This window comes from Tasmannia lanceolata, unplaced genomic scaffold, assembly GCF_043159265.1.
Source record: "Tasmannia lanceolata isolate RefF3 unplaced genomic scaffold, GAP_Taslan_0.1 ptg000019l, whole genome shotgun sequence".
Taxonomy (NCBI): Eukaryota; Viridiplantae; Streptophyta; class Magnoliopsida; order Canellales; family Winteraceae; genus Tasmannia; species Tasmannia lanceolata.
Window position 1 is genome coordinate 26,471,500 of NW_027518696.1, and position 27,133 is coordinate 26,498,632.

Sequence of the window (27,133 nt, forward strand, 5' to 3'; positions counted from 1 at the left end):
CTTCAACTAACATGATAAAGAGATATGGGGATAACGGTCACCCTGTCTGAGGTCACGCGAAATGCCGAAATAACCCTCTGACGTTCCATTCAGAAGGATAGAAAAATACCAATGCAATTCCGTATCCAGCACCTCCATCGATCACCAAATCCCATCCTCCACATGACATAATCCAAGAATCGCCAGTCAACATGATCATAAGCCTTCTCTAAGTCTAACCGCAAGATAATGCCCCTGTTCCCTTCCCTTCTAACTGTGTCCAGCACTTAGTTGGCAATCAGTATGCCGTCGAGAATCTGTCGTTCGTTGCCGTTGAGAATCTGTTTAATTTTTGTCATCTAATCATTGTGCACATTTTTGTTCCATCTTTTTTCTGCCTGTCCTTTCCCTTCTCCCACCCCTTTTCATGTCTCACTTTGGATGCAGATCCCAGATCATGCAGACATTTAAGGTGTACTTTACAGGGGTTCACTTTTAAGAAATTAACAAAGTATTTTCCTCTTTTAATAAAATAAAAGAAAGTATGATCTTTTTAATAGCCAAAGTCCTGTTGTCCGGTGATCTTAAATGATATTTCTGCAAACATTTAGGGCCTGTTTGGATACCTCATATTTTCTATTTGGATTTGGAATTGAGTTTTGAATACAAAATGAATAGATCTGCCAGCTCATGTTGAGGGAGAGAGAGAGAGAGAGAGAGAGAGACAGGAGAGGGGAAGGAGGTACTTCCTACTAGAGGAGGGGAGAGGTTGAGAGCAAAGAGGGTGAAGGAAACTGCCAGATCTTTAGATTTCCAATTAATTATTTCCATAGCATAATTGAAAATCTGATTTTTTTTCACTCAGTCGCTGATTTGAAAATCCAAGGATTTGATCCTTAGGATTTCCAATTACTTATTTCCACAGCATATATCTTTTCGATATATGAAAAGTGATTTTCTAAGAAAATGTCAAAATGAAGAAAAAATTATGAAGCTTTTTTTATTTAAAAAACTGTACTTTTCTAGGTAGAAGTTTTTCTTCATTAAATAAAAACAACACATGTTTTACCTGCCATTTTTCCTGAGAAAGAATTCACTAAAAGGAAAGAAGAGGTTGGGGGCGTGGGTGGGGGAGGGCCATAAAAAAAATTCAGCATAATGTTAAAAGTGTATACAACAAAGAATTTTGAATTATAGACTTTTGGTTCAAGGAGATCCAAATATAATTTGAAAATGATACTAATTTTCCTCTGTTGGAATGCCTGCTGGTTTCAGGCGAGTGGGTAAGCTTGAGTCCGACGCTGGGAATTATGGAAGAAGGGCGTCTATTTTCTTGTTTCGAACACATGATTGATCATTCCGCTAATTTTGCCACTTATTGTTTTAGGTAGTCACTGAAATTTTCTTTTCCATTCAGCTTCTGGTTTAGAGTTGGCTGATCATGAACCAAATGTTATGAAGATATTATATGCATACACAATCAGTTTAAAGTGCGGGACACGAGGCAAAGGTAAGTTAGTAACAAAAACATATTAAGAAAAAAGGAAAAAACTGGAAAGTAGGACAGCATCCTTCCATTGATAAATTCCAACTTCCTAAACAAAAAAATTGACTAACCAACAAGAGTTTGTATGTGAAAAAAGAAATGCATGGCGAGCGGGAGAGGCAGAAAGGGATCAATCCGAGGAAGTTTAATCCTCCTCTGGAGTGCTGATCATATTTTCCGCATACCACTTGGAAAAGCCTTCCTCGAGGGCCTTCTGCATCCATGGATGGCGACAGTGCTCCACTGCTTCTGGAATGGTTACCCATCTCCTCTGGCGAGTGCTTTGTTCTGGCCATGACTGAAGCTGTTCCTTTACGAGCAATGCAAACATTGCAGCTCTACACGATCCATCCGGGCTGAACTCATCTTGGTGAGTTTTGCTCTTAAAGTTGTAGTCCCCCAAGTAACCCTGATATATAGAAGAAAGATGGTCAGAAAACATACATTCAGGAACTCAGCTACAGCTACATCACATTCAGGAAAAGAAATGTTGGCATCAATCAATTACAAGCAAGAAAAAAATAGCAAACCAATATAGATCTGTGCATGCAGGTACACCAAGCACCCTGTTTCCTCATCCCCCTTGTTCTGTGATGGCACATGCTTTAAATGTTTCATTTCAGAATTTCCATGTTATTTGACAAAGGAAAAGCTTATCAATCTCCAAATAGTAGGGAACAAATAATGAATGCAAAGCCAAAAGATATGATATGGAAACATTGTTCATACTGTCAATGGATGTACAAATTTGAGATAGATGACTACAATTAGACTATATGCCCTAAAAGTTAGTGATTTGTACTAGAATTTTGATTATAATATTTGATTTCATAACACTATGATAAGGTAATTAAAAGGAATGTGTAACGTGCTTTATTACTGAACACATGTTTTCTCAAGGTAACTTGTGTTCAGTAAATGTTAATTAATAAGAAATTGATGGATGCATAGATGAGGAATAGTGTGTGAACCCCCCCCCCCCCCCCCCCCCACACACACACACAAGGAAAGTAATATGAACTAAATTTGGAAATTGGAGTGGGACTCCACACATAAACGAAGGAGTTTCCCCTTTTGAGGATGTCGACCAAGTGAAAGAGGGGATCCCTCTTGTGGCTAAAAAGTAAGAAGGATTTCGATTAAAAAGCGAGAGGTACATCCTCCCTACCTCCCTCGCCCCTCCGCCAACTATATTCAATTTCCCTTCTTCCCTGCTTAAAAATCTCCCTCCATGAAAAGGATTTTACTAAACTTTAATGGTTCTAGCTTAGGGAACCAGGGCCCTGCTGGTATGGTGGCCTTCATTTAAAGTCCTAAAAGTGCTATCAGTGGGCCTATTCTGGCCCGGTGAGTCTGATTCCAACAAGGAGGAAATCCTTGCTTTATTAAGAGAGTTACGTCTTGTGGACACCTCCTTGACACCCTAGTGGTGGAAAGGGACTCTCTCAAGTCTCAACACCGTTCGTTGGGTGGACAAGAAGAGTTTTACATGGAGATTTGTTGATGCTATGGCGTAGATCTTGGAGACGATGGAGGGGCATGTGATGTCTTTCCAGCATGTCCTCTACTTCACTAACAGTGAGGCGGATTTGTTGCTCACCAAGGTGGAGTCATTTTTTAGGTGTGTGATCACCTTCCCCATTGAGAGGTTTTCTGTATCTTTTGCTTTTGTTTGGGTGTCGCCCATGGACCAGCTCGGATGAGGTTTCTTTTTTTCTTTATTAATAAAGCTTCACCATTCAAAAAATGATGTGGAAAAAATACAACAATTAAACTAGACATTACGCCATTCAACTGGGCATACAACACATACATCCATTTGGTCAAAAACAAAGGAGATGACTTTCTCATTTGCGTATGGAATACAAGCTATATTTCCATCGAGATCCAAACATCCTCATTGCATGTCTTAATATTAGAAAGTAAGGTCACCGAAGTAGAAAAAAGAAAAGAATAGACACGTGCAAGTCAATCTCTTGGATTAAATGTATTTAAAGTGTATTGGACCATATGAATATCTACATTTTAGTGGAAACCTATGAAGCACGGATACGGATACAGGGTGCAGGTATGACACAATACGGGTACGGGTATGGGTACGTGATTTAAAAAAAAAAAAGGATACGGGTACGTTGAACATAATATATTTTTATATTTTTTATATATTTATAAAAAATAAAATATTAAATATTTTGTTAAAGAATTCAAACAATTTAATTGGAGAACAATCAAATAAAAATAACAATAACATCACCAATACGGATGCATGGGCCTACGGAGAGTACCCGGTACGCACACAAGGCAGATGATGAGGGCCTCCGGAGAGTGCGGGTGCGCCCGGGTATGCCCTCATCCTCCCAATGATGTTAGGGTGCGTACCCGGTACACATCCAGAGCGCACCCGCACCCAATACGCATGGCTGCGTGGGCCTCCGGAGAGTACCCGTGCTTCATAGGTGGAAACCATACAAATCTCTCTCTCTCTCTCTCTCTCTCTCTCTCTCTCTCTCTCTCTCTATATATATATATATATATATATATATATATATATATATATATATATATATATATGAGGAAAAGGATTGTACGCTCGAGTGTACCAAGCTTATGGTACGCTCGAGTGCCCAAAAACATGTGGGCCCACTTTGTTAGGATGATCCAAAGCATTCATTTGAAAGGCCCTTACATAGATGGGGTGTGTACCAAAAATCAGCTCCATAGGATCATCCTAACCCATCCATTTGTGGAGGTCAAAATGGACAGACACTGTTTGTCCACAAATCTGCCCATTTTTGCCCTTCACTTTGGAGGGGTTAGGATGATTCAATGGAGCTGATTTTTGGTACACACCCTATCTATGATAGGGCCTTGCAAATGAATGCTTTGGATCACCACAAAAAATGTGGGGCCCATGTGATTGGGCACTCAACCGTACCATAAGCTTGGTACGCTCGAGCGTACAATCCTTTTCCTCTCTCTCTCTCTATATATATATATATATATATATATATATATATATATATATAGTTGTCAACCCGTGACTCGACTCGTGACTCGTAAGAGTTTTTGACAAGAACGGAAATTTAGTTGAAAAAATATAATTATATATAAAAAAATGAAGCATGTAAAAATTATAACCCAATATCACACAGATAAAGCACTAAGCCCAAAATATAAATAACTATATGCTAGTAACTTGCATGCACAAAAATAATTAAGTTCTGGTTGGAAATTAATCATGGGTGAAAACCCTTCCTTGCTTTAGATTTGTATCCACCCATGATTTATGGTATGGTTGGACCCATGATTTGTACTGGGCCAAGAACCCAAGATTGTACAAGACGGGAACCTCCTGCACATGGTTTTTTGAAGCTAAACTTTGTCGGGTCTAGCATGGGAAACCCCAGTCCTGCCTGAATTGGGGGAGTCTTGAGGGATGAAATTGGATTCTGCTATGAAATGGGCCTTTACAGGTGGAGTCACAGACACTAATGAAGCTGAAGTGCATGCTATCTACTAAAGAATAAGGTATCTTAAGAATGAAGATTTGAATAAGGTAGTGGTAGAAGAGACTCGCTCAATGTGATATAAGGTGGCTTAGTGGCTCTCATTTCTTCCCTTGGAGATTTGTCTCTTTCTTTGATGAGATCCAAGACAGGGTGGGGAATGTATCATCGATTTCTTTCCATCATGTTAGGCAGTCATCTAATGGGGTGTCGAATTGAACAATTTAGCTAGAGATGGTGTCTCTAGGGCAAGAGTTGAGCTATTTGACTCCGTTCCTCCTTGACCCTTGCAGTGGGGCTTGTTCCTCTCTTTCTTTTTCTCTCCCTTTATTTGTATGTACTTCCTTGGTCTTTTTTTCGCATTTAATGCAATTGCCTACCATTACCCCAACTAGTTTGGGACAAAGGCTTTGTTGAGTTGAGTTGAGTTGAATGCAATTGCCTACCACTCAGAAAATAATAATGATTAAGTTCTAAATTCCAACTTCCAAATTTTCAACCATCAAAACAAGAAAGCCCAGGCCCAGCGACTCGACTTCACTCGTAAGAGTCATAGTTTTTCGACTTGACTCGCAGCAACTCGTAAGAGTCATCAGACGACTCATAAGAGTCTTCAACAGAGGCGAGCACCCGTATGACTCGACTCGAAAGCCCAGCGACTCGACTCGACTCCAAAGTTAACTCGTACGACTCGTAAGAGTTTGACAACTATATATATATATATATAGTTGTCAAACTCTTACGAGTCGTACGAGTTAACTTTGGAGATATATATATATATATATATATATATATATATATATATATATATATATATATATATATATATATATGAGGAAAAAGATTGTGCGCTCGAGGGCCCAATCACAAGGGTCCCACATTTTTGTAGTGATCCAAAACATTCATTTGCAAGGCCCCAACATAGATAGGGTGTGTAACAAAAATCAGCTCTATTGGATCATCCTAACCCCTCCAAAAGTGGAGGGCAAAAATGGGCAGATTTGTGGCAAACGGTGTCTGTCCATTTTGCCCTCCACTTTTGGATGGGTTAGGATGATCCTATGGAGCTGAATTTTGTACACACCCCATCTATGTAAGAGCCTTTCAAATGAATGCTTTGGATCATCCTAACAAAGTGGGCCCACATGTGATTGGACCCTCGAGCGCACCATAAGCTTGGTGTGCTCGAGTGGACAATCTTTTTCCTATATATATATATATATATAGAGAACATTTTCTACACACTTGTGTAGGTAAGTTACCTACACACTACCTTAAAATACAGTGGGGGCCCACATTGTTTGGGTGATCCAAACAATTCATTTGAATGGTCCTCACATAGATAGGGTGTCCACAAAAAATCAGATCCATAGGATCATCCCAACCCTACGATTTGTGGAGGTAAAATGGACGTGTATAAACCTTCACAAATTAGTCCATTTTTTGCCTCCATAGTTTGAATGGTTAGGATGATCCTATGGATCTGATTTTTTGTGGACACCCTATCTATGTGAGGACCATTCAAATGAATTGTTTGGATCACCCAAACAATGTGGGCCCCCACTGTATTTTAAGGTAGTGTGTAGGTAACTTACCTACACAAGTGTGTAGGAAATGTTCTCTGATATATATATATATATATATATATATATATATATATATATATATATATATATATATATATATATATATATATATATATATATATATATATATTCGAGAAGAATTTGTTGTGCCTATGCAAAGAAAGTCAAAACTAGCGATCTTAAGGTTAGCGAACTAAAGCTTAAATGAACCCAACAAAAGAATCAAGCAAACCCACAGGGCAATTTAAGCTTGAGTTTCAAGGGCATTATGTGATTAAAAAGGTCCTCTTAGGATATGCCTTTAACCTCACCAACATGGATGTGAGGCATATTCCCAAGTCCATTAGCAAAATGCTTGTTAAGCCGTATAACATCAAAAACTATGATGGACCAATCAAATGACATCCAACGACATCAAAGAAGTAAATTCTAGTGCATCTACCCTTCCATTTTACTCTCAATAATCCCATCTCCAAAAAGCATCTCTTCCATCCCATTGCTCCAAAAATATAGCAACTACACAAAATCCCTTTTGTAATAAAAGAAAAGGTTGAACCATTCAAAAAGAAAAAAAAGAAAAGAAAAGAAAAGAAAAGGTTGAAATGTCCGGAAGAAAAGAAGCTTTGTAATTCCTTAAGTTACCTCCCTACAAAAGGTTTATAATAACCAATAACGATAGGCCATTTGAAAAGGAAAAGAAAAAGATAACTAGGCGCAGAAGTTTGTTGAGGCCTCAAACAGAAAAACACAGAGAGAGAGAGAGAGAGAGAGAGAGAGAGAGAGAGAGAGAGGAGGGAGAAATCATCCTTCTGGATGATGATACTCATGGGAAAGGCACTTTTAACAAACCCAATTTCATGGAAAACCAATAGACATTTGTATATTGCCCTATTACAAGTGCAGATTTCAGCCTTTTTGTGTTTTTTCCTTGCATCAAGCAAGCAAACAAACTTGTGTATGAGGTCAGAAATTCATTCAAAAGGAAAATTTTGGAATATTTTGATCAAACAGGGGAGGAAACCACTGACAAGACTAAATGTAATGAAGGAAACACCCATCCCTCGACCCAGTCCTAAAGGAAAAGATGAAAGGAAATGCAGATTGTTCAAGGCAGAAAGAATTCTAGAGATAAAAGGAGTAGCTTTTATAGAGAATTCGGTTAGGCTGACATCACTACGAAGTAGATAAGATTTCTATCCAATGAATAAAAAATACTTTTTTTTATAGAGAATTTGAGTTATGCTCCTGATTTATTTGCTAACTTATTGAAGTATAGGATCGTTAAAGGAATCGTCTAAAAGGTACTATGGTAAGTTCAGGCATGTAGTTAGTATGACATGTGGTAGGCTAGGTTCCTATAAAATAGTGGAAGGGGTATGTAAAAACTGATAAGCTTAGCTCTACATATATAAGTAGGGAAATGATAACTACACTTCCTGATTTTTATGATGACACTCCTCTTTTCCTTTTATACTATTCACTCATTATCTAATATTTTTCACTCATTTATTCAATTTATACTTTTCTAATTAGTTAAATGTTGTTATAATTCCCAAAAAGCTATCAACAACCAATCATAGAAACATTTCATCGAATGAGGAGTGCATCAATAAACTCACGAATTCTCTAGAATTAAAATGGTGGCAAAGTCTCTACTGCCAAAATACAGATACAAAGACAACAACAACAACACACCCACACACATTCAAGATTTACTAGACATAACATAGAAGAAGGAATTAACACTATATCGCAAATAAGACACACATACATATTCAAGATTTACTAAGTAACATAGAAGGAATTAAAACTATATGACAAATAATAACACTAACAAATGGAAAAATATGATGTTTAATACAACGAGAATGCAATCTATTTCAACAATGAAAATTAATATCATATTGGACACGATACCTTGGGCTTATACATGTTACCAAGTATCACAAGTAAATCTTGGGACACAATTTCCCAATGTGTGTGTGTGTGTGTGTGTTGTTGTTGTTGTTGTTGCAGCATAATAAGAAAAGCCACTTCTAGATAGTGTAGGTTGATGAAAGGGGAATCCTATCAGTGATAGTGGTTGAAACCAAAAAGAGGTGGCAATGGAAGTGGGAATGAGTGGAGGCAAATGATATCATTGTTTAAAATCAAAGAAATCCTATCTACCGTCTATGAAAAAACGGGGGAGATACTCTCTATACAAAGACGTCTCTAGTCATGTAGATATGAATCCCAAGCGAAAATACAAAGAAAAAAGCATGACTTCTTAAATAAGAATGTCCCCAAATGTGTAGAATCTACAGATCTAAAAACCAAGAACCAATTGAAAGAGATATATTTTGTAGAAGAGATATGACGAAGAATCAAAGGATGATCACGAGGTAGTTAAGTAGGAAAATGTGAACCGGAGGATGAAAGTGAAAGTGTAAGGATGGGAGAGAGGGACAATCGGAATAAATGGTAAAAGGAAAGGGAGTTTCTTATTCGAAGTAGTTGGTAGAAGAAAGTAAAGGACATCTTTTAAAAGTAGTTATTTAGGGAACCAGGTCTAGAGATGCCAATTTCACTTCTAAAGCATAACTTTACAAAAGCACTTGATAATTCCCAATTAAAGACAGGCAATTAGTAGGCTTAAAGACAATTCGGCATAAAATCTGCCCATCACATGATTTGCATTGAAGGAATTGATAATTTGCCTACAATTGCAAAGTGAAGCTAGTTTCTAAAAGTCAAAAGCAAATACGGTAAAATCTAAGCAAAGTGGATCAAAAGAATAATTTTGAGGAATGCAAAAGGGTTTCACCTTGCTTGAGTTGTTAAAAGATGTAACAGGTCTAGGGCAGAATTTGGCCCACATTCCCAAAAGAATAGTAGGTTTTGGTACTCTTTTATCACTTGCTTGGACAGCAATAACATACTTTAGTTGTGTGTCAGCGCGTACGTGGGCATGTGTGTGTGCTATCTGAGGTTTATGAGATTGCAGGGTTGTTGGGCCTACAATCAACCCTAAGCAGCTCATGTCCAAATATTGAGTGCAAGTAACTAAATGATGTGATCCAGACTGGAGCACCTTAGGGGACTTTCTATTTTGATTAGTTTCTATTTTAGTTTATTTCCTAAAGTTTTCCAGAAAAACCTTGTGAACCTTGGGTTTGCACCACTAAAGCTCCCAAGTTGTTGAGGCAAGCAAGGTATTGGGTTAGAGTTTCATGCTTTTATGAAGTCCAGAATCTAGATCAATACTAATTTTGACGTCTACTTTTACTTTGGGAAACGTTGCATCCCTAGGGCATTGAGTTGGGGAATTTTGATAGCCAAACTGAATAACTAGGATCAAATAATAGTGCTTGGAAAGAAAAGATTTTCTATCAATAATTATACTATCATTGACAAATAGAAGAATGTTAACCTTGAGGTGGAATACTAATTTAGAAGCACCTTTCATGCACAACTAAGAGTGCAACTAGGGTCTTTGGGAACTGGGGTTGTGCTTTTACATTAACATCGGTTCAGGCTAGCATTGAGTTCAATTCACATTTTGCAAAAACCTGACCCAAGTTGCACACCCTTATGCACAATACATAGAAGAAAAAAATGACATGAGTGCCCTCAAATTAATAAAATCGTAAAAGAAAAATTGAGGAAGATTGTAAACCAAGTTGCACACCCTTATGCACAAAACATAGAAGAGAAAAATGACATGAGTGCCCTCAAATTAATAGAAACATAATAAAAATAAAATTGAGGCAGATTGTGATTGAATTATCTGCTAAACACACAGCATTTTAGATCCATAACATAGAATATCATTTATCGATGGGAATACACGCCTTTTGGTTGATACAATTCAATCATCCTTTAGACGTCATTAACAGAGTTGATGCTAATTGGATCAACAAACAAAATTGATGCATTTGAAACATCATATAGTCTACTAAAATCTCCCACCCTTTGGAGCAATACTTGAGTCTTGGAAGCTAAATTAATTAAATATCAATCGTTAATTAATAATGGACCTAATGGAAGTATAATAATTAAGGTTAAATGACTAGCATAAGAGGGACAAGTTGGCTAATACATATGTCTAACATCCAAAAGTGCATAGAAAACGAAAGGAAGCATTTCACAAAGATTTCCCAATTCTCATAGGGACTCTCTAAAAAATTTGCATTCAATTATGCAGGAGTCATATCATAAATGAGGTAAGAAATAATTCTATTAAATGGCATGGTTATTACTATATTAGATCATGGTAACACCCCTAAGCCTTTAAAAATATAAATAGGAAAACAACATTGAGTGAATAGTCACCATTATATCCCCTCGAACTCCAGCTTCTTCAATAGCTTCACGTATTGCTGCCTCCTCAACTGTTTCATCATTTTCCCATCCACCCTATGAAAATATAATAACAAAGGCATGTAAGTAAGTGTGACTTCATAAAATCCAATGTGTTATGATGAAAACGATCATAGAAATAAGTGCACGTGTATATAAGCAGTGTGAATGACAGAACTCAATAAGCACAAGAAATGCATACTCATTTAGATGCATAATAATTACTTTTTATGTGATATTTTCTTGTCAAAGACAATATAATGTAGAATTGTACTTGACACCAAAAAAATTATGCATTTTCCAATGTTGTGCATCTTTTGATTTGCATTTGTTTTCTACATATATATGACAAACTGGCATATGCATCATGCCTAATTATATGGGTATCAATATCAACTCCCATTATGTATAGATAGTGTATGAAAAATAAGCAAATATATCGTGCCTGTTCGCAATGAGAAAATTTGCAATATATTTATATTGTCTTCCCACTTACAATGTACATATTATTATATTTTACATGAATTATATGAGAAAAGATGGCATAAAGAGATACTTAATTGTGCATCCAAACAGGACCTAAATATTTGGGTATAACCAAATACCAAAGTTCTCCGAGAGGACTTTCTTGACACCTTGACTGATGGTACCAAAATTATACCAATTAGATAAGTGAACAAAACACTGCTTCCAAACAAAATCATCCTAAATAAAAAACACTAGTCTCCAAGCATATTTCTTTTTTACGAAATGTCCTAATAATTTAGCTTTTGATCATCATCATCATCATCACCATCATTATTATTATTATTAAAATAACAAAGAAAATTTTATACTTTTCACAGTTTATGATGCACATCAACACCGATTACTATAGTATTACCAAAAATCCATTCCCTTTAACAAAAGCTACTTCTTGATGATTCAATTGTATATTTTCCTAGAATATATATATATATATATATATATATATATATATATATATATATATAGGGAAATGAAATTCCAGCCCCTAAGTTTGCCATTCCACCTCTCTACTAAATTTTATTCATTTTGTTACCGCTAGGTAAGGTATATATCTTATCAGATGGTTACCCGTTTTAATTAATATTTTTAGATGATAAAGCTGCTTTTAAACCGTAAAGCCAACTGCATAGTCAGATGTCCCTTTCCTACAAAAGAAAATAATTAAAATGGAATCCCAGATTCGCTGCCTAAGAGAGGAAGCATCGAAGAGGAGTTCTCTACTTAATGAATGAAGGCTTTGGGACCCTGCCATAAGTGTTGAATATGTATATATGCCATTCAAATATACTGTTGGTCCCCATCTCTCTCTCTCTCTCTCTCTCTCTCTCTCTCTCTCTCTCTATATATATATATATATATATATATATATATATATATATATATATATATATAGAGAGAGAGAGAGAGAGAGAGAGAGAGAGAGACTGATGGGGACCATCAGTAGCTCCCTAAACTTTTAAAAGTGTCATTATCATGTCAGGGCACCCGTATCATTTATGAGCATATTTTCAATGGGATGCCATTAAGGATAGGATCCATTAAACCTATATATTACATGAGGTGATGTCATGTCACTTAAGTGACAAAGGGCCCACAAACAAATTTTAATTGGAATTGAATGGAGTTAGGTATTTCAAGAAAGTTTATTCTATGTAGGAGTTTCTTTAGTAGTTTACTTCTATAAGGAATCCTAATTGTAGGAAAGTTAGGTGTTAGAAGTTGTCTATGATTTAGTCTTAGAACATGTCGTATGTTCCTATTGGAACTCCCATGCCTCTTTGCTATAAGGTCTGTTTGGTTGCACAAAATCCAGGATGGCTTAGGGGTTTTGCTTGGCATTTGGGTGGCACGTCAGCAAAACCCCCCTGTTTGGTTGCCAATATAGCATTGAAATACCTGGAGACCATCAGGGATTTCACGTGGTTAATCATTGCATGTCTGTTGATGCATCACCTTTGTCTCCTCCCAACAAAATCCAAGTCAAAAACATAAAAAGAGTGGGTTTGCTTGGATTTCTTGGGAATGATGCTTTTTTCCCTCTTTCTCTCTCTTCGCTCTCTTCTCTCCCTATATTGGTAATGACACTCCCTACGACTACTCTACGAGGTTCACAACCAAACACTACTTACCACTATTCTACGATGCAAGTTCCAGGTAAATCCATTGCTTGTCTCCTCGCTGTTAACTACTTGCAGCACTACCCTACAAGGTAAATACCTGCAACCAAACTGAGCCTTTACGATTTTTGAGAGATTGGAGTTTTCTATATTATCAATGTAATGGCCATTGAGCTTGAGATTCATGAGTGAATGATCGAATAATGTGAGTTTAGACTCCAAAGCTGTGGTGTGATACCTCTAGCCCAGAAAAAGATCCAGGTTAGCTTTTACTCTCTTGCTTTCTCTCTTCTCCATTGTTCATTCTCTTTCTTTTCCAAACTAACATCCTATAAACCCATCAACCACCACCACATCACCCTCCATCTGTCCATCGACCACCTTACCCAACCTTCCCTAACCCACAACCCTTCGGATCTTTACAACCTAACAACTGATCACCTTCTCCCTTCCCCTTTAAAATTTACATCCCTTTACCATATCCTTCTCCCTTAGGACCCTTACATTTCCAGTTCTCCCTAAAACCCACATCCCTTTACCTAAAACCAGATCCCTTTCCCCTTTCCTAAACCATATTCCCTTTTCCTTTACCTTTCTAAACTCAAACCATAAGCATCCGATTTTCTTCTCCATCACCAATCATCCCTAAAGTAACCATCATCATACAACCAATCTAACCCTCCAATTCCATCCCCAACTTCACCAATCTATAATAAAGCAAACTGTTCAAGAACCGTTTTAACCCACCGAACAGCCCATTGAATCCCTTTTTAATATCCTCCAAACCCTGGCCTTATACCCTAACCCCTTTTCTTTGCAAACATGAATTGTTACATAATACATATTCAAGAAACCTTCCCAGAACACATGGTAAAAATTGTTACAGATTTAATTACAGACTCTCTTACAATTTTTTGTTGCAGAATTGTCTTCAGTTTCTAAAACTTTTATCCATCTACAACAATTGTCAGAAGCCCATAAAATTTTCTGCACCCTATTCCTAACCAAAACTGATCCAACCCTATTCCAAACCTGTTACAGATTTGAACAAGTCCTAAATCCTTAATTGAAACAAACCCTTTCTCAGTCAAAATACCTCCAAGGGGTTGGGCCAGTAGCTCAATGGTTGAGTCTCTGTATTTCAACCTGGAGGTCGCAGGTTCGATGCCAGCTTACCTGCCAAAAAAAAAATCAAAATACCTCCTATGATATATATTTTGAATGGTACCTCCAAACATATATTACTAACATATTATCCAAATTGTCCAACAACAGCCCTATTTCTTGGACTGCACAACCTGTGAAGTATCAAACTAGTCCTATGTCCGTGCTCCTAAACCCCCTTTTTTTTAAATTGACATTTTATTGAATAGTGGTTGGGACAAGATGTCCCCACCATTGTACAAGCGTACAAAAGTGGAACCACGTCCAGATACATTTCTAAAAGAAATTACAGAGATGTAGTTATCATAATTTCAGCCTTTTGAACTCCTGATTTGGCTAAAACATCTGCCTCCTCATTTGCTGATCTTCTCCGGTGCTCAATCCTAGGTTGCACAACTCTGATCAGATCTAGGATTTCCGCTATAACATTTTGTAGATGCCACGGCCCTATTGAAGAACCCGAAGCCCAACCCACCGCATTCGTAGAGTCCCCTTCCACTATTAAAGATCGCAGATTATTTTCATAGGCCCACCGTAGTCCAAAGAGTAATGCCCTGATTTCAGCCTCATTAGCGTCACAAATTCCAGCTGGGCCCGAAAAGGACATTATAAGCGAATGTTGGGAGTCCCTGATTAGGCCTCCAATCCCAGCCCTTCCCGGGTTTCCTATCGAGCTCCCGTCAAAATTGAGTTTAACCCATCCGTTCGATGGGGGCACCCATTTGGGCTTGGGTTTAGTTTGAATCGCTCTGTCCCAGATGATTGCCCACCAATTTCGAATTAGATCTCCCACTCCATATGGTATTTTCCTTTGTCTCTAGCCCATGTAATCAGTTCTACTTTGATATCAGTTGCCATGCGCCCCAAGCTTCGACTCTCATCTTGAAAGATACGCCTATTCCGCTCCTTCCAAATATTCCATACAATGGCGAATGGAAAGGTGGCCCATAATAGTTTCCCAACCTCTCCAAAAGGACCCCCCCTTCCAGTAAATAAGAAGTGAACTTATTGATTGTGGAGAAACCCAACACATCCCAAACGCTTCAATTGCCCGCATCCATAGTTGGTAGGAGAAGGGGCAGTGCAACATCAGGTGGTCTAATGTTTCCTCATTTTGGTGACATAACACACAGATGCTTGCCAAATGAAAATGTCTCTTTTTCAGTCGGTCATAAGTATTTATCTTTCTCTGCACCAAGGTCCATCCAAAGGCAACCACTCTCGGTGGAGCTAAAGAACGCCAAATACGCCTCTTATCCAAATTTTGTCCCGAACTCAGTTCTGTGAAAAAAGATCTTACCGTGAATACGCCATTTAATTCTGGGGCCCACAGAATATCGTCATCAATAAATATGGAGCAGTACATCCAATGTAGCTGTAGCAGTAGCCTCTCAAGATCCTGTATCTCCTCGTCTTTGAGATTCCTTCTTAAACGTATGTCCCAGAATCCCCTCCCACAGTCACCCTCTCGTTTGAGATAATCTATCACCAAAGCCTCTTGATTAACTACTACCCGATATAGCCTCGGGTGTTCCACCGAGAGTAATGTTTTATCACATCAAAGATCCTTCCAAAACCTGACATCTTTCCCATGACCCACTTTATATCTAATTCTCTGAATGAACTCCTCCCTAACCGAGCAAATTGATTTCCAAGAACTCGATCCCTTTCCAAACGCCAAACTTTTGACAGTCCAGTCTTCATTTTTCATGCAATATTTAGCGTCCACCACCGTGCGCCATTAAGCCTTCTTTTCTTTACCATATCGCCATAACCACTTCCCTAACAGTGACTTATTTCGCAAATGTAACTTCCCAATTCCAAGTCCACCATCGCTTCTTGATTTGGTTATTGTGTCCCAGTTCATCAGATGACTTAATTTTTTTGTCTCTCCGCTACCATCCCAGAGAAAGTCTCTTTGTAATTTTTTTATGCGCAGTGCTACCTTCACCGGGATTTTAACGAGCCACATAAAGTAAACCGGCATGTTAGCTAGAGCAGCTTTTATCAATGTTATTCTGCCCCCTAGAGAGAGATATCTTTTCTTCCAGGTTGCGAGTTTTCGTTCCACCCTTTCAATCACCAGAGCCCACTGTGACGCCGATGGTATACCAAAACCCAGTGGCAATCCTAAATATGATATCGGAAAGACCCCCGCAATGCATCCCACCAATTCCACTAGGTTCTGAACTTGTTGTTGTTCCATATTGATGCCTAGTAACATACTCTTCGCAAGATTAATTTTGAGCCCCGAAATAGCCTCAAACCATCGAAAGATTCTGATGGCATTAGGAATGGTTAGAATAGATGGCTGCAAGAAAACCAGGGTATCGTCTGCAAATTACAAGTGCGTAATCTTGTTAGTTCTTGCTCCTAAACCCTTTAACCAGTACTATAGCTACCCTGAACCAAACCTATACCCTTTACTATCAATTGCTGCAAAATTCTAGGAGTATCAGCAGACAACAGTCATATGTGGTTAGCATATAGTGGCAAGAGTATTACTTTGTCATCGAGAACCAGATTCATTAGCAGATGCATCATCCCCATCTTGAAAGAGAGGGATATTTGATTTGAGCCGGTCATAACTCATGTGGTATTGACAAAGGGTTGGGGTCCTTGGTGAGATGAGTGGACATTGTACATTCCTTGTGTTGTACTGCTTTGTTATTATATTGTACTACTTCATTGTATTCTACTTCTTTATGGAATTAATGAAAGAATTGATTTCCTACATTTTGTGTTTCCTACATGTCGTGTGGTTGTATGCATTTTCATTTTAGAATGAACCTTATTGTTACAAGTTTCAAACACCTACCGACATGCGCGCTCGCTAGGTGTTAAATATTGTTAAACAATTATGGAAGGTTATCTTGCTTATGTGATGGTTTCTAACTGTGTGTTTGTGCATATTTTATCATTTTTCTGTAGTTTCGTCTTAAATTTCCATCTATTGCATATGTTCCACTGTGATTTTATAGGATTTCCCCCAAAACTTTCAACCAAAATTGACATGTTTTCATGTCAGTGGTGATCGAATCCAAGGTTGCCAGAGCGGGAAGAAAAGCGGGAATCGAAGGCTCTCAGGAAAGTGGTAAGCAGGAAGGTCGGAGAATTTTTTTTAATAGTTAAATCTTTAAAAAAATATATTAAAAAAATATAAGAAATAATTATATGAACCAAATATTAAAAAAAAATACTTTTTATTAAAAATTCCAACATTTACTTGAAGGAAAATCACTATCAGCTGAAATTGTGTTGACCAACCTGTTGACCAGTACGTGGACCAGTGCCTAACAAGAAGAAAAAAATTTAGAAACCAAATTATGAGATTTTTTTTTTACCGAACTTTTGAGATTTAATAATATTTGGGCATGATAGAATTTGTCGCTATCTTGGTCCAATCCTACATAAGGAAGTAGAGATTGAAGAGGATGTTAACCACATAATAAGAGCAGGTTGATTGAAGTGGAAGCACGCTTCAGGAGTTCTGTGCGACCGTAAAATACCTACCAAGTTGAAGGGAAATTTTTATAAGACAGTTGTGCGGCCAGCCATGCTGTACGGCTCATAATGTTGGGCCACCAAGAAGAAGCATGTTCATAAGATGAGTGTAGCGGAGATGCGAATGCTTAGATGGATATGCGGCCACACAAGGTTAGATCGAATTAAAAATGAAGACATCCGTAAAAAGTTGGGGGTGGCACCAGTTGAGGAGAAGATGAGAGAGCACCGCTTAAGATGGTTTGGGCATATCCAATGTAGGCCTATGGATGCTCTAGTGAAAATAAGTGACTCGTGCCAAGTTGATGGAGTAAAAAGAGGTAGGGGCAGACTGAAAACAACTTGGGTAGAAACGGTGAGGAAAGGCTTGAGGGCTAGGAACATAAAAGAGAACATGACCTTGGATAGGATAGAATGGAAGAAAATGATCTATGTAGACGAACCTAACTAGTGTGAGGATTAGACTTAGTCAATTTGACCCGCATCCGCATTTTAAAACACTGGTTCTAGCACAAGGCATCTAGAAGACTAGAACTAGGAAATGTTGATAAACGCATTAGGCTGACAAATAGGGATTGCTCTGTCATATACAGTTATCCAGTTAAAACCTTTTCTCATATAAATCTCCAACATTTTAATATAATTTTTGTTGTTTTTTGAGTGTTAGTATAAATTTCATACAAAAAAATTAATTTAAAACCATTCAAAAAAAATTAAATTAATTATAATAATTTTTTTGTATGGAAGTGAAATAATTAAAAACAACCAGAAATCTTATAGAAGAAACTTGAACCGCATCCTAGGTTATCCTCTGCAATGTGTGTAAGATTTCTATCAAAGAGGATCCATAAGAAACTAGGATTAATGGATTCAGTCATCTCTCATCAAAAGCTGCATACTTCAATCCAAATGAGAATCACCTCACTTGAGCAAGTGCAAAATAAAACATCAAACCCCAAACACATCACATGCAATAAATCCTCTACTTTGCAAGTCCAAGATCACCTATACAACATTGACTATCAAGAATCCAGTGAATTTCAGTCCTCTTTATTTTATTTTATTTTTGAATGGTAAATAGTATTAATAGTAAGGAAAATGACTGAGAAGGTCAGTACAATTAAAGTGAGAAAGAGAACAGAACGAAAACAAAGAAACAGATCATGGGGGCAGGAAGTCAAACTACTCCAAGCTCTCCCTAAAAACCCCCTCCATGGGCTAGCTTGTCCGCTACTCCATTTGCGGATCTCTTCACATACTCAACTCAACTAAGCCTTTGTCCCAAACTAGTTGGGGTCGGCCGCGGATCTCTTCACATGATGGGCATTAATAGTTGCTCCTCCGATCCTAATCTTGGATTTCATCAAACAATGCGGCAAACCTCCATGGGATTGAGTGAGTGTGCCACTTATCCATCTTAGTAAATTCAACAAATCTCCTATTTCCACCTTTTCCAAATCTACATCCCTTAGAAGCTTAATGCCGTGATGAATCGCCCGCACCTCCACCTTGTTTGCATCTGTGACTCCTATAGGGCCTGAATAGGCTCATATAACATTTCCTTGGTCATCCCTTAAGACTCCCCCGATTCTAGATGGACCCAAGTTCCCATACTAGAGCCATTGAAATTAAGTTTCAATAGACCTTGGGCAGGAGGTTCCCATACTTGGATCACTTTGGGCTCTTCTCTTACTCCATTACATATTACTTTCCAGCCATGCCATAAATCATACGCCGACACAGATGCAAAACTTGGGATGGTTCTTACTTCTTACCCAAGAAATTGTAATTGCTATCATCTTGTTGAATATGAAGGTCTCTTTGACAAGCCTTTAAATATTGGTGTGTTTCTCTCTTTCTATAGGACCCATAAGGCTGCAAGAAATGATACCTTCCACAAAAATTTTCCTTTACCCTAGCATGGGGTCGTTTCCAAATTCTCTAGCAATTATGTTAGACTAGCTGGAAAGACCCACGCCACACCAAATCTGGACAATAGTCTTCTCCACACCTCTCTTTTGCCACCTTACAATGCAATAGTAAGTGATCCACCGTTTCCCCCGCTTCTAAGCACGTGGCTTGTTGTTTCCACCATGATCCACAATTTCAGTCCTCTTTATAACCAATTAAAAGGCAAATTCTTATTGTTTATGCTTGTTTGTTGAAAAGAGTATATTTTATAAGCAATGGACAATATCCAATGCCCTATCCAAATCAAGAATATAAAAATATGCAAAAAGAAAATTTCCACAATATCATACCTTCGGAAACAAAAGACCCGGCCCACTTTGTGAGTTGATCATAAGAACCTCAACGATCTTCTTAGGCTTAGCACCACAAACCTCACTAGAATATCTGTGCTTAAATGGAATACACCTGTCAAACATTCACCATGTCAGAATATGTCATCTGGGAGTTGAATAAAATAGTAACCTAAACAAACTACTCAATGAACATCAAAACCTTAATCTGGTAACAAGTGCAAGAAGCTACCTAATCAACCTTTCATAATTGGTAACAGTAATTTATTCAGAAAGGAAGGAATGTACATTAAGATTTATTTTTATTTTTATTTTTTTGGTATGTAAGCTGAGATCGAACTTGAGACCTCAAGGTTGAGATGCCAAGCCACAACCATTGAGCTACAGGCCCAACCCCTTATATAAAGGAATGTACATTAAGATACATGCTGATAAAAGAATCAAAATAGAATACAAGTTACAACAAAGAGAACTGAGACCTAATAAACTACAGTCACTCATGGTACACACCCTCCTTAGAAAGAGAATCTACCTCCTCATTTGCTTTACAACGGACATGAGGAAAGGAAATAGCAAGAGGTGTACCACCCAAAAAATCTCCTCAAATTTCTCTGCCAGTCCCACAGGAGATATCACCACTTTTTACCCACACACTGCCATTCAGGGTGCCCTTCAGGGGGTATGGGGAAGGTATTTATTAAAGATACAGATCTCGCGCGCAAGCAAACGCAATTTGTAAGTTACCATTTGATTTGTGAAGAAATTACACAATATAAATCTGAAACATCATGGACTTTTTAGAAAGTAAAACTTCTTCAATTGATTGTTTTTTATTGTAGTGTTATAGGAAACTTCCAATAATAAGTTTCTGAAAAACATGCCTAGAAGTTTGTCATCCACTATATAATAGAGAACCATCCATAGCAAGAGAAAATGTGTCCATTAAGTTATTGTACTCTAGGACTGGTCACACGGACTCCTCTTTTTGGCTAATTATCCAGCATAATATTTGGTCCAGTGAGGATATATGTCATCTTGACAATCTGGGTCAAAATGCTAGGTCCAACATCTCTTAGATAATATTAAATACACCAAATAGGGTTTTCTTTCCTCGTCTTGCATGTAACTTACAGAACTGAGCTCCATCATCAGTCGAAAGATGAAATGGGCACACAGCAATTACTCATACCCACTGTTTTGCCTCCCTTATCAGCCTCTCCCAGAATTATAAGTTCAGCTCAATTGACACCATGCAGTAATTCATGAATATAACAGCATTTATTTATTTTTTGAAAAGAAAATGAAATGAATATAACAGCATGTTGGACTTAATCATTGTATGAATCATGAGCTTAAACAAGACAGCTTCAGTTTAAAAAGCAGTTAAAGTAAAATATGCAAGGATTAATATTTAAGGACCTGATGACAAAGTGTGAAGCATTGAATGTTATAATAGAAGTGTGGACAATGTGAATGCATATTAAAAACTGAAGAAATACAGCAAATAAGAATCTCCTATAAAGACGAAATTGCAATAAATAAATTCTGTGATTCTTATTTGTCAAAAGACAAACTAATTGAGGAAAAGAGGTGAACAACGCAAGAAACCTTGGGAAATATTTGAAATGAAAGAATATAAATCTCAAAAGGCAAAGAAGGTCCATTGACACCCCCTCCTTAACAAGCTCCTCGACCTCCACCTCCACTTCACAATAGATGTGATTAAGAGACACCCATAAGGATGTGCAGAACTCCAGAATCTCTTTCACTAAAGAATTCTTTGATTTGAAGGGATTTTTTTTTTTTTTTTGCTTTTTTTTCTTTGAAAAAGTGATTCATTGATAAAAAAGAATGGAGGCACTAGGCAGGACAACAAAGAGGAAAGAAAGAAACAAAAATGAATCACAAATCTACCACCTCATCCCATATTGCTACATCATTACACTAAACACCAAAGTTAGCAATCTTACTTGGTGGTTTTTTTAATGGTCTTATGCGATGGTTTTTTTTAGTGCATATTTGGACTTATTCTAGCAATTCCTAAATTTTCATCTTAAATGTCCATCATTTGCATGTGTTCATACATTATTATGATTTTATAAGATTTTCACCAAAATTTTCATCTTAGATTGACATGTTTATATTTCCACCACGACTGAAAAGCATACCGAAAATGAATCCTGAGACTTGAGAAAGGGGGTGGAAATGATTTGAAATCTTCAGAAGGTTTTGAGGCGGATTGTGGGATCACGACGATAGCTTTCCCCTTAGATTTTTTAACTGAAAGCCTGTCGGGGTTGACCATAGGGCTGGATGGCACCTTTGAGATTTCACCATTATGCTTTATTTGGTTGCACAAAAGCTCGGCAGCCGTCGGAATTTGGTTAGTATTTGGCATGCTATTCCACGTTTGGTTGCCAAAATGCATTGGACTCCCATTGATTCCCTTGGATTTCTCATGTAATGATTGCTTGTCTCTTTCTTGTCCCCTTATTCCAAAAGCAATGAATTATGGTTGAACTTTCTAGGGAATGACGCTCTCTCTCTCTATCTCTCTCTTCCCTCTCTCTTCTCTCTCCATATATTGGTAATGACACCACTTACTTTTTCTCCTACTCTCCCATTATTTGCCGCGCAAGCAAACACTACTACACCATTTTCCGAGGTAATTCTAGGCAAATCAAAATTCTTGTCTCTTCCCTTTGACTTCCTATTCCACTACTCTCCGAGCCAGTGCAAGCAACCAAATGTAGCATTAATGGCAAGTATATTTGCAAGAGCCTGTGAAGGAGAATTAGAGGATGGGGATTGGGCTTTTGTGGTGAAGGAAAGTCGTTACCTCCCTAGTTACAAAGAAATATTTTCCTTAATAATCCATTATTATATCTAATATTGAGGGAGCAATCTGATCCATCTCCACCTTTCAGGTAAATTCCAGACATCTCAAGGTGGCGATGACTGGGAGAATCCTCTTGAGCTTCCCCAACTTCCTAGCCATAGCAAGAATGTGGAAGCATTGCAGAAATCTAAAGACCAGTGATTTTTACCCATTTGGGAATTGAGGCAATCTTCTCTAAAGAGTTACCATCCCATTCCCATTTCTTTAGCATTAAAAGTCTCTTCCCAAACCTGCAATAATCTTTTGATACAATGGAAACGGCTTATTCCCTAAATTGAAATTGCAATAGCAAGCATAGTCACAAATATTTGCCTCCAAAATTTCTAGTGGATGGTGTATCTTGAGATTTTTTTTGGGTTTATATCAAGAAAAAGTAAAAAAAAATATCTTAAAATATATAAACATATAAATTTAAGAAAAATCGGAAAACAAATAATATCATGAATTTATTGCGATATTTCTTGATATTTTTGCAGTAAAAATAAAATATGAAGATATCTTGATATTTATCAAAATCTCAGGATAATTTCGGGATTTTGTCGTTTTATCAAATAATCACAAAAAATTGAGAGGTCTCCTTAGAGATGATCGAGAGTTGACCGGTGAGCTTTCTACGACCCCATTGGAATCACGGATTCGAATGAGGCAGAAATGAGATATGTCTTGCAAGGTATTATAATTATTGAGGATAGAGATTTAAGCAGGTTGATAGTAGAGGGAGATTCACTCAATATCATCCGTTTGATGGGTGTCAGTCATTCCCATCCTTGGAGATTTGCCGATATGGTTGAGGAGATCCAGGAGTGAGTAGCAGACTTCCATGTGCGATTTCGACATGTGAAGAGGTCTGCGAATAGTGATAAGTACGGACAAGCTTGACTCGGTCTGGTGTTAGTAGAGAGGAAATGGAGACATTTGCTTTCCTCTAGCCACACCTTCTTGTGTTTTCTCTTTTTGTTGTTCTTTTCTTTTATCTTCTTTTTCCTGACCATCTCGGTTGCGGCTGTCTTCTTTTGCTTCTCTTAATTTAAATCTTTTACCATTAAAAAAAATTGTGATATTTTCAAAAAAAAATTGGAGATTGTTCTGACTATGATAGGAGGGGAACCCTATCCAAGATTAGCTAGGATGAAATTTTCTTTTCGGATCTTTTCGATTAGTTGAAGAAGAATTTGAAGTCTGGTCGAGAATGGTAAAGTTTCCAAACAAAGCATTTTTGTCAAGAGATTCACTGCAGGAAAAGGGGCTTCTTCTAAAACTAATAGCCTTTTGCCATTCAAAAAAAAAAAAAGAACCAATAGCCTTCCTTTCCCATCCTCTTCATGAGAAAACTCGGGGGGATGCTGGAGTGAAAGTTGTCACCATTACTAACCCATCCAATCCTATGAAAAATGCCCACCACCTCAGAAAAGAAAAAACTTTAAGGCCTTCAACAAGAGTGGGCAGCTCCACATCACTCAAATATGTTTTATGTAAAAGGCCCCAAAAAACCAATGTTACCCCATGCAAAAAATCCCAATTGGGGGTTGTCAATGTACGTCAGAGATTGCCCCATTGCAAATGCATCCCTACTCACCCATTGGCAAGATGATCAGTCAATAAATTAGCCTCTCTAAATACATGAGTAAAAAAGATACACATGTTCCTACATATATCAATGAAAAGGGTAGACTTTAACACAAACCATCCAACTCGGCACTCAACCCACAAGACCACCTTCAAAAAACATTAGAAACATTTTGGGAATGGTTGGCAATCATTATAAAATATTCCATGAAATATTAGTGGGGCCAGTTAAACCCCCTGAAAAAACAGGGGGGGGGGGGGGGGGGGGGGGGGGTGGAGGGGAGGAATCCAACTTGAAGTGAGGTATTATTTTCACTGTTGTTAGGGATTTCTCATGCTGTCTCAACTAGTACTCTCGCATGTCTCTCCCCTCCCTTCTTCTCAACTCCTCTTTCACAACTAGGCCCACCAATATTCAATGAAATAATTTTCCATAGTTCCCAAACATGCCCTTAATAAAAGAGCAACCTACAAAGGGAGCACTGTGATATGATACCCAACAAATAGAAACTAAAGCAAGAAGAGAAGCGGCAACGAACGAACTCCGGGCAACCTGATTGAGTTACAAATTGTTCAAAACTCAATAACACCTATGCAAAACAAATGCACAGTGGAGCAGAGACTTAAAAAAGGATATACACATATTTTGCTTATTATCAATAAAATTTAAGGTCAAGATAAATTCCGGGTTCTTTTTCTTTTTTTTTTGAAAAAAAAACAGAGAAAAAAACATATACACATATTTGATTCCGATACTAGATTTTTATTTCAGCAATGTTTCGGTTATGTCATTTCGATACACCATAGCCCAGTGGGAAAAATAAAGAAGAATCAAAAGTAAGAAAAAAAAAATAGAAACCCAGTAACACCCATCGAAATCAAATACAAGATATTTATTCAGCAATGATTTGCGTTACCTGGTTCAAGCACTAGTGGAGTGAGCATGGAATAATGGAAAAGTAAGAACAAAAAAAAAAAAACGAAAAGTATAGATGATGACTGTGTGTATAATCTCACCCTGTCTCCATCTTTCTCACCCATAGCTATCAAATGGAATATTGTAAATTCCCAAAAAGAAAAGAAAAAAAAATAAAGGGGAAAAAGAGGATTCTGAATAGATGGTTACTGAACAATAGACTCAAGTTAGAATAATAGTAGAGAGAGAAAGAGAGAGGGAAAAGGACATAGAGAGAATACCCCGCGACAAGGCGACAACCGGCGTCGTAACGCTGCTGATGTCGACCCGTTCGGGCTACCAAATCAGTCATTGTTTGATCCTACCGATCATCGTCTCTTTAAACCCAAAAGAAAAATCTCTCTATCTCTTCTACCTTCTTATCTTCTTCCTTCTAATCATGCAAAAAAGCCAAATCAAACAATGGCAAAAGAACAAAAGAAAAAATGGGCGTCTTAGAAAATGAGAGAGAGAACCCTAACCCGAGCGCGAGGCTCGGATCAGGAAGGTCATGTGGCTTTCTTGTGCCGCACGGTCTTCGCGTGGAATAAGTCAGACGAGAGAGAGGTGGTTGGAGTTTGGACTAGCCAGAGATGGAATGCTCACCGTCGGATTAATATTAACAATCAATTTTTTGGTCCCACATGGGAAGTTTAATGTGCATTTGTGACCGTTGATCTTGGACATCTATCATTGTTATTGATCGGGATCATGTGTCCACGTGGAACAGTAGGCCTCGAAAAGTAGCTGGTAAGAAAAAGGTTACCAAGTTTCTCTGTCTCTGCACATTGGTCAACATACTAATAATTCTACGTGTAATCTAATCATCATTATTTTGTCCTTAGTCCAGAAAAAACAATAATCACTTAGATCTGAAAAGATTACAAAATTATCAGTCAGAAGAGTAGATTTTAAACTTATTGACCGGTAGATTGGCTGTACCAAAAAAGACCAAACTACCCTTTTACGCAGTGTCTCAGAGCACAGAAGATGCTGACGTGTCTCACCTTCATCGATACAAAACATCCTCTCCCACATCTAAAGCTTCGTATCACAAATTGTAGGTCGCTTCTTCCTCTACCTTTCTTTGTTTCTTCCTTTGATTAAACCATGTCAAGGGTTCACCGTCTGTCTTTGTGAGTTTAAGATGTTGCTCCATGGAAAAAGCAACGGGTCGCGAACCAAGGAATTCTGCCTTTTCTAAAATTTCAAGTGCATACTTTCGTTGGGATAAGTAAATTCCACTCTTAGAACGAGCCAGTTCAAGTCTCAAAAAATATTTGAAGGGGCCAAGATCCTTCAATTTGAAACGGCTATCTAGGAAATCTTTGAATTCGGTGATAAGTGAAATATTGTTGCATGCAATAATAATATCATCCACATATACAACCATTGCAGTAAATTGAGTAGGAGTGGAGCGTATGAAGAGCGAGTAGTCGGCCTTTGATTGGAGGAAACCTGCATCTAATAAGGCAGCCGGAAACTTAGTAAACCACTGGCGAGATGCCCGTTTCAAGCCATATAAAGATTTGTTAAGCTTGCATACACGAGTCTCCCCCTGACGAGAAAATCCAGGAGGAATTTTCATATAAACTTCTTCCTTTAAATCAACATGTAAGAAGGCGTTATTAACATCCAATTGATGTAGATGCCACTGTTGAATTGCAGCAAATGGCCAAGAG

General features: G+C 37.8%; 1 protein-coding gene across 3 annotated transcripts; it reads right to left on the reverse strand.

Moving 5' to 3' along the window:
• Positions 1-1,432: 1,432 nt before the first annotated feature.
• NUDT16 (nudix hydrolase homolog 16) lies at positions 1,433-25,983 on the reverse strand. 3 transcript variants are annotated; one of them, XM_077362253.1, is made up of 4 exons: positions 25,694-25,983; positions 20,032-20,146; positions 10,932-11,015; positions 1,433-1,934 (listed from the first exon to the last, which is right to left on the reverse strand). In XM_077362253.1, the coding sequence occupies exons 1-4, from the start codon at positions 25,762-25,764 to the stop codon at positions 1,671-1,673; spliced, it is 534 nt and encodes a 177-aa protein (XP_077218368.1). In that variant the 5' UTR covers positions 25,765-25,983; the 3' UTR covers positions 1,433-1,670. The 3 variants fall into 3 exon arrangements, with proteins under 3 accessions (XP_077218368.1, XP_077218371.1, XP_077218369.1); XM_077362256.1 differs by lacking the exon at positions 25,694-25,983 and adding an exon at positions 25,514-25,645; XM_077362254.1 differs by lacking the exon at positions 25,694-25,983 and adding an exon at positions 21,640-21,710.
• Between the last annotated feature and the right edge of the window lie 1,150 nt (positions 25,984-27,133).